This window comes from Haliotis rufescens, unplaced genomic scaffold, assembly GCF_023055435.1.
Source record: "Haliotis rufescens isolate VD_foot unplaced genomic scaffold, xgHalRufe1.0.p SCAF_6, whole genome shotgun sequence".
NCBI lineage: Eukaryota > Metazoa > Mollusca > Gastropoda > Lepetellida > Haliotidae > Haliotis > Haliotis rufescens.
In genome coordinates this window covers 12,969,119-12,982,567 of record NW_025964334.1, presented here as the reverse complement: position 1 = coordinate 12,982,567, position 13,449 = coordinate 12,969,119, and the positions used below count along the sequence as shown (strand labels likewise).

Below are 13,449 nucleotides of genomic sequence, written 5' to 3'. Positions count from 1 at the left end.
TATAATCAATCAACTATATTCTCTGACATTAACCTCGTTATTTTGTCATCTCATTTGAACGTTTATAGATTTCAACTTTCATTTCCAAAATGAGATTTCGCATAGAGCAATGAATTTTATAACATTTTCTTAACAACTGTTTACATTTGAATCATGCTGTTGGCGGCGTCTGTTGAAAAATCAGTGTCATATTATTTGAAACCAGTGTACTTTTGTGTTTAATTTGCGTCAAACGTTAATTACAATATCATAAAAAGGTACTCTGTTGAGGGGTGATGTTATTATTAGATATAGATATATAAGTTATTCATGGATATGCATAGATGTTAAATATTATGGTGAAGAATGAATTGAATTGTATGCAACTTGAACGTGCATGATAGGAACAAATATCACATGGAAAATATAGTGTTTTAAAATAATATGATAAATAACTCATCGTCGTTATTTTTTCACAAGAAGTAATGCCCACAAGATTTTATTTAATTAGGAGTTAAACATACGTGTGATGCAATACCGGTTTCAGTCATATTTTGATATACCCATATGACAGCGATGGAGAAAATACAAGCATACCTTAAAAACAAAAACTATTTTTCGCTGGATTTGAACACAGCTTGTATTCGGTGATATATGGTACAGTTTGAATTAATAGATTTGAAATATGTAAATTTAATTTTATCTTTCAGACTTAACCTCAAGAACTATTGTCATTATTACCTGTTGCGAAGCTGAAATAAATATATGTGAAACAGGAAATAATTGTTTTAAATAAAACGTTGAAACAGTTTGCAAACTTAGTTATAGCTAGAACATGCATGTTTACGATTTAGCTTAAACATATTAACTTCCCCAAACTTATTTACGTCCGCCTTCAACAAGGTTCGGAAGTTTAATTCGTTGGGTCTAAATTTTATTCGGCTGGTACAAAGTTATCAGACAAGGTGATTCGGTTGACGCACACTGATTACAGTGTGAAACAGTAAGGCACCAAGCTAGTCAATATTCCGTACATCTTCGTTTACTTTTTACTAACACGATATATTGATACCCTATCAGCAGTGTATTTATGCGTCAGGAAAGTAGTATTTTTCTTCAGCGCAAACGTCGCCATATTGGAGCTACATTGTTTGTGATGAGAGAATTGTATCGAAAGTGTGGAGGCTTGTCTTTCACGTCGCTCCGTCATCAGTGAGATTTCGACGCTGTGATAAACACTCAAGCTGGATAAGCTACCGGAGTATCTAAGAGATACAATGGATTGGTTTATGGGGTAAGTAAAAGAGCTAAGTCCAGGTCAACTCGGTTCCACGGTTCCAGACTTGACAAATGAAGTGAAATGTTCTTGTGAAAAGCAGCAAATGATAGTGTAGTGTTTACTAAAATAGGCAGATGTATAGTAACGTGTGTCACCAGTAGCTGTGTTTACAAATGTTTATCATATGTCATCCCGAGCGACGTAACCAGTAAATCACCGGTGATGTGACTGTCCGTCAACCCAGTGGTAGGGTCTCTACTGCCGGTGCTGAATGATGTGTTAACATTTCATATCGCACCGACACTGGTTTTTTTACAATTGCACCTGCTGCCTGTCGGTATCGTTAGTGTAATGTTGCACAATAAATTTATATCCTATCAGTGAACAGTCTTTATTGACTGCCAGCGTGAAAATATTCAGTGTGGCACCTGTCAAAATCATCATTTTAATTTATACAGCCTTTCATTTTCATCATCATGGCAACCAAATGGTCAGTGCACTGTCATTTTGCCATAAATGTACATAATCTTCACAATTTCAATGTTGCAGTATGCTTACATTTTTATTGTAGTAATTACATTGATAGTCCAGGGTAAATGTCCAACAGTAAATGCCCAGAGTTTTATGCGAAACACAAATGTGCAGAAAAAGAATACACTAACTGCATCTCTAGGGACATACAATAATATTCATTGTACCTACAGCGCATCAAGAGCAGTTATTGGTGTCTGTCAATTCATCCATCAATCATGGTGACTCACCGTGACTGTCTACATTATTTTTAATTCATTCCAGGCTCTAAAGAAATTATCAAAACGTACAATACACAACACCATTTCATTATTTTGCAGGACCCTCGTATTGCCTGGACCCCCATATGTAAATTACAAACAATCAGCTTGTTTGTAATTGCTGCTACTTGCAACAATCCTTATTGGGGTCAAGAAATGTGACAATCACTTTTGAAATTAGTCACACATCAATAACCACACACAGTGGTTTTATTGCTCTAATTAGACCAAGGATAAATGGTTTGGGTATCAGTAAAGGGTCACTGTAAGGATGGGAACTGCATGGGAAGATCCAGACACTCATATTGTATTGTATTAATAGTTACACTGTATACTGATACTGTATTGATAACATGGGTTAAGAAATGTGACAATGACTTCATTAAATTAGTCACACATTGTTAACCTTCACAGGTGTTAATTGCCCTTATTAGATCAAGGATAAATAATGCTGACACTGATATCATTGGTCTGCTTATATAGGCTGGGTACCGTCTTGTATGCAGGATGGTACCCAGGGTACTCCCCAATATAGAATAAATAGTACCCATCCTTGCAACCCTTACCTCTTCAGTTTTTAGGTGTATATTCTGTGAGATAGTAGCCACTACCTAACTGAACTAGGTAGAATCAACAGTCTAAGAGCATTCATATCACAATGACGACAAACCAAGTTGTGCTATTTCATGATCATGCCATCTGTTTCATGCACAGATCTAATCAACGAACAAGGATATTATTCAAAGAATAGTGTCTTGAACAGTTTCCCTTCAGTGATTCAATAAAGAGAGTAAGGCACCACTTGCTCTCTCTCTTGACTTAGAAACAGTACACCATATAAATTTTTGTTGTCATGTAAGTGTCAGTTAAGCTTAATTGATGTGTGCTGAAATTACAATAATATTCTGATTATGAGGATGATGATAATTGCAAGAACAGTCTGAGCAAATAACATTTAAATTGACTTGGCTGAAGTTGCCTTTGGGCATCTTTTCCACTCATGTTTGAAATGTATAAAAAATGCCAGGTTGCGATTAGGATCCACAGGATTTTGAAGCTGCAGGCCCTGATTAATTAAAATAGTCACTCTTCAGGACCTCATTTAAGAAACTGCTGTTTATTGTGATAAATAAATCAACATGTAAACTTACTGAAGGCCTTACGCATCATTAGAAGTTTGAGACTACTGGTCTGGCACAAGACATGGGCATGGGATCACCAGACAGGCGCTTATTTCGAATTATGAATATCTTTTTCAGTAGATCTTAGAACTAGCATATGGGCTATGAATACTCAACACCTATGGGTTATTGGCTAAACTATAAAGACTGAGCATACTGTTACTAGCCTGTGACTTTGGAGTAGTGGCTAAAGCAGCAGATTGTAATAATGAGTGGACAGAAATAGTACACAATACACCACACTACTTGCTCTCAAAGTTCATGACATTATCACTCTGGTAATTAGATCCTTGAAAAATATATTCTTAGCTTGGAGCCTACAAGTATGCATCAGTTATGAACATGTAGATCAATCATGATTTCAAAAACATGCTTTGCAGGGTTTTACGCGATGCAGAAATGTGCGTCCAGAACACACAAATGTGTAGAATGGATGCAGAAAAAATATTTATTGCATCCCATGGGATGCACAATCAGGCTTGTTGATTGGTGACTTGGTTGGTTGCATGTCATCATATCGCATGGATTGATGCTCATATGGTGAATCATTGGATAGTGTGGATAGACTCTTATTAATTACAGACTGCGGTCATGTCGCTGGAATATAGCTGATTGCTGTGTTCACCAGCACACAGGTGCACACACATGCACGCATGCACGCATGCACCCATGCACACGCACAGGTCACCTCTATAAAGCTGTCTTGCTATACAGTAATCTACGTTTATTACAAACACGCTTATAACGAACAGATGGATATAACAAACTTAAGTTTTGGTCCCGGCCATTTGCTGTGTATATGCTGTACATATACTTATAACGAATTATGGTTATAACAAACTAATATTAGTGGTCCCTCTGAGTTTGTTATAACCATAGTTTATTGTACTATACTACAAATAATTTATTGGACAAATATTCAGTAGTATGAGGCTTAATTTCATTGTTGCTAAGGCCCAGGTTGAAATTCTGGGAACAAGATAAACTTCCTCTTTGGATGTGCTTTTTAAATGAATATTTTAACAACAGAGTTGTCAGATGAGTGGCTTGTGACGCAGTTCCCTTGAGCCTAAACGTTCGTAAATGGATTCCACCTTCACATTATTTAGATAAGACCAGCCCATGTTGAACTTTATGGTAAACTTCATGTAAGATTAATAACATGCTTGGAAAATTAATGGAAATTGAAATAGTCCAGGCATGGCTAAGAGCATCCATCAGGACTTCAATGCAATTCTGAATCTGTTTTCCCCAACACTGTTAATTTTGTTCAAGAAAATGGATGATGATAGCTAAAGAACAGCATACGTCTGCAAGACCTTATGTCAACACAGTGCGTTATTGATAAGGTGTTCTTGTTTCTGTGATACATGGATACTTGTGATATGATATTCTCTTCAAGACTACCCCATTGGGATTCCAGGGCAGAATGGGACCACAATATTCATCAATAAGAACAAATATATACCTTCTCTCGGTACCTTGTTTGAAAGGTTTTGGTCAAAATTATTCAAAGGTCAAAGTCAGTTTGCAAGATTTTTGTAAAACATGGCTATCTTTGTCAATTTCTGTGGCATGGTTACTTCAGCATGGAACCAAATCTTTGCACCTTTAAATCTTAACACACAGCGATAGAAACTAACAGTTTTAGTCCACTAGTCCTTATGATGATAATATATTGTGAAGCCCTTAAAATGGCAAATTTCTACTTGTCCTTATGATACCTTAACTATTGGGCAGTTTGGCAAGGACTACAGGACTAGTGCTAATTTCTAACGCTGACTAATCTTGACACATCAAATGTCAATTGCTTGTACATATCAAAGGTCAAGGCTACCTTGATCAGTTGGGGTAATTGTGGAAATTAGTGATATATTGTATATATCATATATGACAATATGACAGTGTCCCCCAACTGAGAGTAAACAAATGTAGTTGTGGTTTCTTTTCCATACGTTGTGTGCAGATATCTCACTCAGTAGACACTGAGTATACGACAGTGTCCCCCAACTGAGAGCAAACAAATGTAGTTGTGGTTACTTTTCCATATGTTGTGTGCAAATATCTCACTCGGTAGACACTGAGTATATGACAGTGTCCCCCAACTGAGAGCAAACAAATGTAGTTGTGGTTTCTTTAATTTTCCATATGTTGTGTGCAAATATCTCACTCAGTAGACACTGAGTATACGACAGTGTCCCCCAACTGAGAGCAAACAAATGTAGTTGTGGTTTCTTTTCAATATGTTGTGTGCAAATATCTCACTCAGTAGACACTGAGTATATGACAGTGTCCCCCAACTGAGAGCAAACAAATGTAGTTGTGGTTTTCTTTTCCATATGTTGCGTGCAAATATCTCACTCGGTAGACACTGAGTATATGACAGTGTCCCCCAACTGAGAGCAAACAAATGTAGTTGTGGTTTCTTTTCCATATGTTGTGTGCAAATATCTCACTCAGTAGACACTGAGTATACGACAGTGTCCCCCAACTGAGAGCAAACAAATGTAGTTGTGGTTTCTTTTCCATATGTTGTGTGCAAATATCTCACTCAGTATAGACACTGAGTATACGACAGTGTCCCCCAACTGAGAGCAAACAAATGTAGTTGTGGTTTCTTTTACACACAGTGTGTCCAAATATCTCACTCAGCAGACACTGAGTATATGACAGTGCCCCCCAACTGAGAGCAAACAAATGTAGTTGTGGTTTCTTTTACACACAGTGTGTCCAAATATCTCACTCAGCAGACACTGAGTATATGACAGTGCCCCCCCAACTGAGAGCAAACAAATGTAGTTGTGGTTTTCTTTTCCATACGTTGTGTGCAAATATCTCACTCAGTAGACACACATTGATTACAGCTGATAAACTAATTCTATATAATCTCTAGATTTGTGCATGGATAACCCAGGTCCCGGAATGGCATGTCCTGTGGAGGGTGTCCCATATAGGCACAATAGCAACTACTTTGTTGTTTATTGTGGTTGAATAGCTCTTGACAATAGGCTTACTGAAAGTAATCATGTTCATTGTGTGGAATATGATGAGCTGCCCTCATTGGTATCTATAACAATGGAGGGTGTGCGTTGTTAGTTCCTTTGTTGTCATTAATTTCATCTTGTTCATTTCCATGTGTTTTTGCTGTATCAGCTTATTGGGTACTTAGTCAGCATCAGCAATCAATATACCTACTGGTATTGGGAGCACCACATTTGGTGTGCGTGAAGCGTGATCTGCTCGATATTGGCGAAACTTGTACTTTTCCAGAATGACATTGACATGATGAAGTGATGGGCACACTTCAAAGCATTGGCATTAACAGCTGATGAGATATCTATCATGTCTATTAATGACAGTGACAAAAATAAGGAAATTGAAAATGTCAATGGGTGAATCATAGCGTGAGACTGAATTGAGAAAATCAGCTGATGAATCATTGAACTGAGTTCAGTTGGTAGAATCCTTACTAACCTTTGATACACTCCTGTTACAGTTGATCAATTGGAAATCTCTAATCTTTCAAACATCTCATTCAGAAGCTAGCTACGTTAAGTTATTTGATTGGAATTCCACTCAGTATTTCTGAAACCACTTAATGATTTTAGCTTCATCTATGATCAGTTTTAGTTCCTGTCACTTTCCACAGATTGCTATTTTTTTCAACTGTGTGACTGAGATTTGAACATATATTTGCATGGCACACTTAAAATACCACTAAGATTTTGATTATGAGGTCAACTCCAAACATGTTTTTTATCTTCAGACCAATCACCAGGGTTCGAAATCAAGTCTATCACAATGAGATTGGTAAAATTCAGAAAGGACTAATGACATTTCCTTGTTGAATAGGGTGATGGCAAATAATGTGTAGATCATTTTTGAGGACTAGTGAAAATAAATAATTATTTCTAACCCTGATCACTGGAGCATGTGGAAGAAACTTTTCAAGGGATATCATATGTAAGATATTCTCCACGTTGTAGACGATAATGATCAGTAACTTTATATTCTAATAATTTCTTTTGAGTCACTGTGCAAGTCATTCAGTGATTCATAGATATTGAACAGGACATGTTGAGGAGAAACACAGTTCTAGGAACTTGTCGTCAGATGTTATTCTTAGACATGACTAGTGTTGAGTGTGGTGCCACATATAGGTCAGCTGACCAGACAATCAGGCTGGTTTGAGACTGAGAACTAATTATGTAGTTGTGTAATGGTTGATGTCTACTCGATGGAGGCAACGTGTTCACAAATAGGTTTTGGAATATGTAGAAAGGCTTGTTCGTATTGTTTATATGATGGCGATAATAAAATGTTTTAGAAATCTTTGGTTCAGAGCATTGCTGCCTTTTCACTCTAGTACAGCTGGAACTGTTTGCTATTTCCAACATCAATTTATGAGATCTGTTAACAGTATATATGATATTTTCTCTGTTTATTAACCAAAACTTAATTTTTTCTTCACTTAGACTTTGGCCTGCTTGGAATGAATGAATGAATGAATGAATGAATGAATGAATGAATGAATGAATGAATGAATGAATGAATGTTGCTTTAGGATGCATCAGTAATTCTAAGGTAGACACAATTTTATGGATAACAACTTCTTTAATACTTAAGCGACATTTCGATATAGATGAATTGCTCCAATAGTTTATAATCTAGTGACCCCTTAATCTTTAACTTTTAGCATTAGGCCAATGACAAGGACCCCTGCCTTTCATTCTTAAATTCAAACACTGTTTTGTGAGATAACTATACAGTATTTCCTATCAGCCTGCCATTTCCATCACTAGTCTTTGTAGTTATTTATTTTACAGGGTTTTACCTTGATTGGACCCCTAAGTACTAATTTCAAAGATCCTGTAAAGCAGTGAAATGGTGTAGTGTGTAAGATTAAAAGCTACAAGTATTACACGGTTAGAAACTAACAGTTTTCATCCACTAGTCCTTATAATGATAACATATAGCAAAACCCTTAAAAAGGGAAAATTTCTACTAGTCCTTATGATACCTCTACCATTGGGCAGTTTAGCAAGGACTATAGGACTAGTGCCAATTTCTAACGCTGTATTAAATGATTCCAAAATAGTTGGGTATAGTAGTTTGTGGCACAGACTGTATCTTCAGTTATGCCCATATTGTTTGAGTCTACTGGGTGAACTTTTCACTTGACTTCATATCCAGGTTTTAGGTTTAATGAATGGATTGATGTTTGATGAGCTTACCAGACTGAAAGAAATTTGAATATGCTCAGTCTTCCGACTAGTGTTGTGTTTGGAATTCTTTGTTGTTATGTGCCGATGGCACAGTTAATCATCATGATCATAGTGGCATGGTACAAAAATGTTCAAGGGGCCTGTAGGGTACACTTAGAAATCATATTTTAAAACAACAATACCTTGTGACAATGTTTATTACGTGAAACCACAAAGTTGCTTGTTATCTAGACTCTGAAATGACATTCATCAGTTCGATGATGGATCAGATTATTCCTCCAGTTGGCACACTTTATTTCCCAAGGGGACACCTTAACCTGCCTTGTGGCACACTTGAAAAAAAATAGATTTCTATCTCTGTAGCATTTATCTAGACATAGCTGCTCAAAGGTTGATATTTGGCCCCAAGTCTGCAGCAAATGTCAGATACAAATACTAGAAATTCACAAATTGGATTTAAAACTTTCCCAATACATGTTGATATAGCTATAACTAATGTTAAGCTTTGTAGAGGTAACTTGTGTGCCACTGACAACAGTGCCAATATAGTGGGAAAATGATTGATATTAAGTCTTATATTATTGCAATGAATGCAATGTTTAACAGCACCTCTGGACTCAGGTAATTATTAACTTTTTTTTTAAAATTCCCAATTTTGAACAAAATATAATTTTTTTCCCTAATTGCCTGCCATTTAGTTTATAGATAATTCCCTGTAAAGTTGCACACCGTATCATTAGTGTAGTATCAACCTGTTGATGCAAACATATATATATTTGAAACTTGTTCTGTGTAATATAAGGAAAAGAAAACTGGAAATTAAGTTATTATTTATTATCCTATTGAGCTATTTATTGTTAAAGGCCTCGAGTAAAACCATTCTAACTGATTGGACTCATTCTACATGTTCTACATCTATCTTTATAATATTGAATAATCAATATGATATTTTCAATGCTAGCCATAAGACAACTGAAACCAATAGTGGGATTGAATGGTAAACAGCGGACATTGTTTTTCTTTTCTAATTTCAACATCCTTTCCTGAGTCTTTGGTGATAACTGTATATGACTTCCATTTTCTGTGGGAGTAAGAAAGCTATTAGGCACTGTGACTCACTGTTGAACCATCTGTTGATCAATATGCTTGCATAGAGAGATTCAGGCCTTGCTCTAGTACGTATTATACAACTACCACTGCCTCTCGGCTTATGCAACTCAACTTGTGGTGGTTTCATCAGGACAGTATTCAATGTTATAAGCGTCCGCTCTAATAAGCTCCCACGGCGATATTTGCTAATATATTGGTTAGTGAACAGTCCCAATTAGCACCCCTTCTGATTGATCAATGTACCCAAGATTTATTTTTTCGTGTATAATACTCACTCATGTGTTATATGCACCCTTAATTATGGGCATTTATAGTCTTGAAAATATATCTGTTGTGTATGATACGCACATACTTTTCTTCTATATCATTTCAGGCTGTCAGCATAAACTACTAAATTTACAATCTTTCAACTCTGTGTTTTTTTCTCACCAAAATTATATTCTAATAACTTAGTAATAAGAGCCCCCTATTTCTAATTTTGAGAGCGCCCCAGGCGGTTATTATGTCGAATACGGTACTTCCCTATTAAAGGATCCTAACCTCATGCTGGATTCATTAGATCACATTCATGCTGGAATAGTATTCATTAGTCAAGGCTAATGGCCTTGTTTTGTAATGACATCTTACAACATAACTGGATTATTATTTTTTAACAAATTGATTTCAGCAAACCTGTGTTAGACTGTAAGAGATCTGTATTAAGAAATTACATTTTCATTGCTAGAAAGTCTTTCCTTTCTTGGTGTGCATTATCCTCTACAGTTCATCACTAATGAATGGTGTGCCAGAGATTGTATTTTAATGTGTGGTAGGAACTTTACTTTTTGCAACACATATGTTTCATCAGGTAGTGGTTTGAGTCAAATTGTGTCAGGTGGTTTTCAATGTAACATTCAGATACCACAGTTCTGAAAAGCCACTTTTTTTTATCAATCTAGCCCATTCTGATAACGTGTTCACAATTCATGTCATGGGTCATTGAAGTTTAAGGCTAAAGTGTATGAATTTAGGAATTCTCTGTGCTCAATATTATTATGGCTGGGATCCCTTGGATTTCATGCATTATTTTAAACTCTGAAAATCATCATTTTCCCATCACAGAGGAGGCCGATGGTAATTTGTATCACAGAGTTGTGTCCATGTCCATGTAACTACTAACCACTGCTCACGGGTTGGAGTCCCGGGTTGGAGTCCCAGATTGGCCCATATTGTGATCCATGGAATGTAATCACCACACTCATGTCTCACCAAAGTGATAAGCATCTGCATCACTAGGCCATTCCTCCTACATGTCGATCCGGGAAGATTCTGGGGTAGAATAGGTCTTCAGCAACCCATGCTTGCCGTAAAAAGTGACTATGCTTGCCGTAAAAGGTGACTATGCTTGTCGTAAAAGGCAACTAACGGGATCGGGTGGTCAGGCTCGCTGACTTGGTTGATGCATGTCATCGATCCCAATTGCGTGGACCGATGCTCATGATATTAATCACTGGATTGTCTGGTCCAGACTCGATTATTTACAGACCGCCGTCATATAGCTGGAATATTGCTGAGTGCGGCGTTAAACAACAAACAAATTAAAACTGCTGGACTCCTCCCTTTCAAAAACTTGCCAACTCACTCAGCCTCCATGGTGCAGTGGATAGAGCCTGTGTCCAGAGAGCAGGTCAATGGTTCGATCACTTTCCGTGTCAACCAGAAAAAAGTTGACATATGGTACTTGTCCTGAAGCCTGATTCTCGGCATTAAGGGGATTAAGCAAGAACTCAGTGTGATCTATCTGAGTAGGGTATCTACGTTTAACTGTGGCATGGTATTTCAGTTGGCTAAAACCATAAACCAGCATAAGCCCTAAGTACAAGCAGCCACACAGACATGCGCATGCACGACGCTAGATGGGTGAAACAATCTTGAACACACCGTTAAACCCCATTTCACCTCAGCTCACCTCACTCACTTACAATGGCTATCATGTGTACAGAGGTGTACCTTTCAGCTCAATTAGCCCTGTCCATCACCATTGTTTGTTGATTGAAGGACATGTGTCTTCACAGGCTGATGTTATATTGTGTGACAGATGACACAGGTGGCGTTGATTGCTGTGGCCTCTCACAAGAGGTGATTGACCTGCGTTTAGATGGCTTTATAATTAGGTATCATAGCCAGGAAACGGGTCTTTTTCGTTTCAGTTTGGCTGATCGGAAGAAAATAATGGACAACTTTTTTTTCAGCCTACTTTGAGTGCAATTCGGGGATATTCTGTGATCATTGACAATCAATAATGTTTGTGGTAGGCCTTGGGGGAGAGAGGTGGATCAGTGAAGGAGTCTACAAGATTAAACAGGAAAAATCTGCCGACTCTGGCTTATACAACCAGCTAATGTTATTACATTCTTGTTGGCAGATTTGGGACAATATCTGGGGTTAGGCTTCTACCACAAATCTGGCCTTTATACATCTTATTGAGAATTGCAGGCCTACTTCATTACGCAATACTAGATCTGAAAGCTAGCAATTGAAGCATTTATGTAAACATAATAAGCTATTTGTGCCTTAAGGTCGAATTGTTATGTCCAAATTCTCAAAACAATAAATTTGTTTGGGTGTAGGCTCACATGGGGCCTTTTTACATCTATTTTTTTTATCTTGTCTGAGAGGTTTTGCTAGGGGCTTTAAGAAATAAATTGTGGTTGCTCAGACCCAGTATTCCATCCCTGTATTACTCAAGAATTGTATATATTAAGTTAGATATGCATTGATAACAGATGTCATCTGAAAGTGCCTGAAGTGTTTTCTACAACATTCTAATATTATCCGTATCAGTTTGTTACTGGTGAGGTGTTGTATGCGTTAAATCATCCAGTATAGAAGAAGAGTAAAAGATGGAAACTTATTCGGAAGGTTATAATCCTTATGAGATGGAAATTTGTTGATTCAGTCTAATTTAGAATGGTTGTGTGGCTGAGAAAAGTATTTAGTATGTGCCTCACTATCCAAGTCAGGGCTGTTGGGTAGCCTAGTGGTTACTGCATTTGCTCATCCTCGGTTCAGTTCTCTCAACATGGGTACCATGTGCGAAACTCATTTCTGGTGTGCCCTGCCGTGATAATGCTAAAATATTGCCACATGCAGAGTAAAAACAATATTCACACTGACCTATACGGGTCATACCACCAAGTAATAAAGTAATTCCTATGGATAAAAATTACTTTTTCTTATATTTTCAATATTATCTAGGATTTTATACAAAATGACCTTGGCTGGCGAATTGTGAAGAAATTGTTATTTTGTTAAAATCTGGGATTTTTTAAAGTTTTAATATCTTAAATTCAGAAATATTTTAACATTGCACTCAATGCAGTAATATAAAACGAAACATGAGAACCTATTCCTCTTTATTGATAATGATCAGCGAAATACAAATAATCTTTAGTTATTATTAACTTTACATGAATTGGATAATTTTTAATTTCCATTTGGGAACATTTACTGACATTTTCTAAAGACTTGGGGCTGTACATCAGCTTCAGAGTAGGTCTAGATTCATCCCAGAGTACTCAAGTTCACATCTATAGCATGATATATTGTACATTCATTTCCCATCTGTTTTGATCAACAGAGTGATTAAATGATAATGTTTGTTCAGTTAATGTTTCTTCACCATTGAAGATAAATTTATTCATAACTGATTGGTTATTCAAACTGGTAAGCATATTAGTTAATTTGACTTTGATCACTAATGCTAATTATTATCATGACTTTGAACTGATTGGTTAAATAAACTTCACTTGTGTTATAAGCACTTAATTTTGTAGATAGGTAATATTGACATTTATCTGTTAGTTAGACATGTAATACCTGTTTCCTGATTAAGTCATACCATG

At 36.7% G+C, this 13,449-nt stretch overlaps 1 protein-coding gene across 1 annotated transcript in view; it reads left to right on the top strand.

Moving 5' to 3' along the window:
* Positions 1–960: 960 nt before the first annotated feature.
* LOC124135476 (MOB kinase activator 2-like) overlaps positions 961–13,449 on the top strand; it is a 50,145-nt gene continuing 37,656 nt past the window's right edge. The window contains exon 1 of the mRNA XM_046500841.2: positions 961–1,273. Coding sequence (XP_046356797.1) covers positions 1,257–1,273 — 17 coding nt within the window. The 5' untranslated portion in view covers positions 961–1,256. The remainder of the gene's footprint in view (positions 1,274–13,449) is intronic.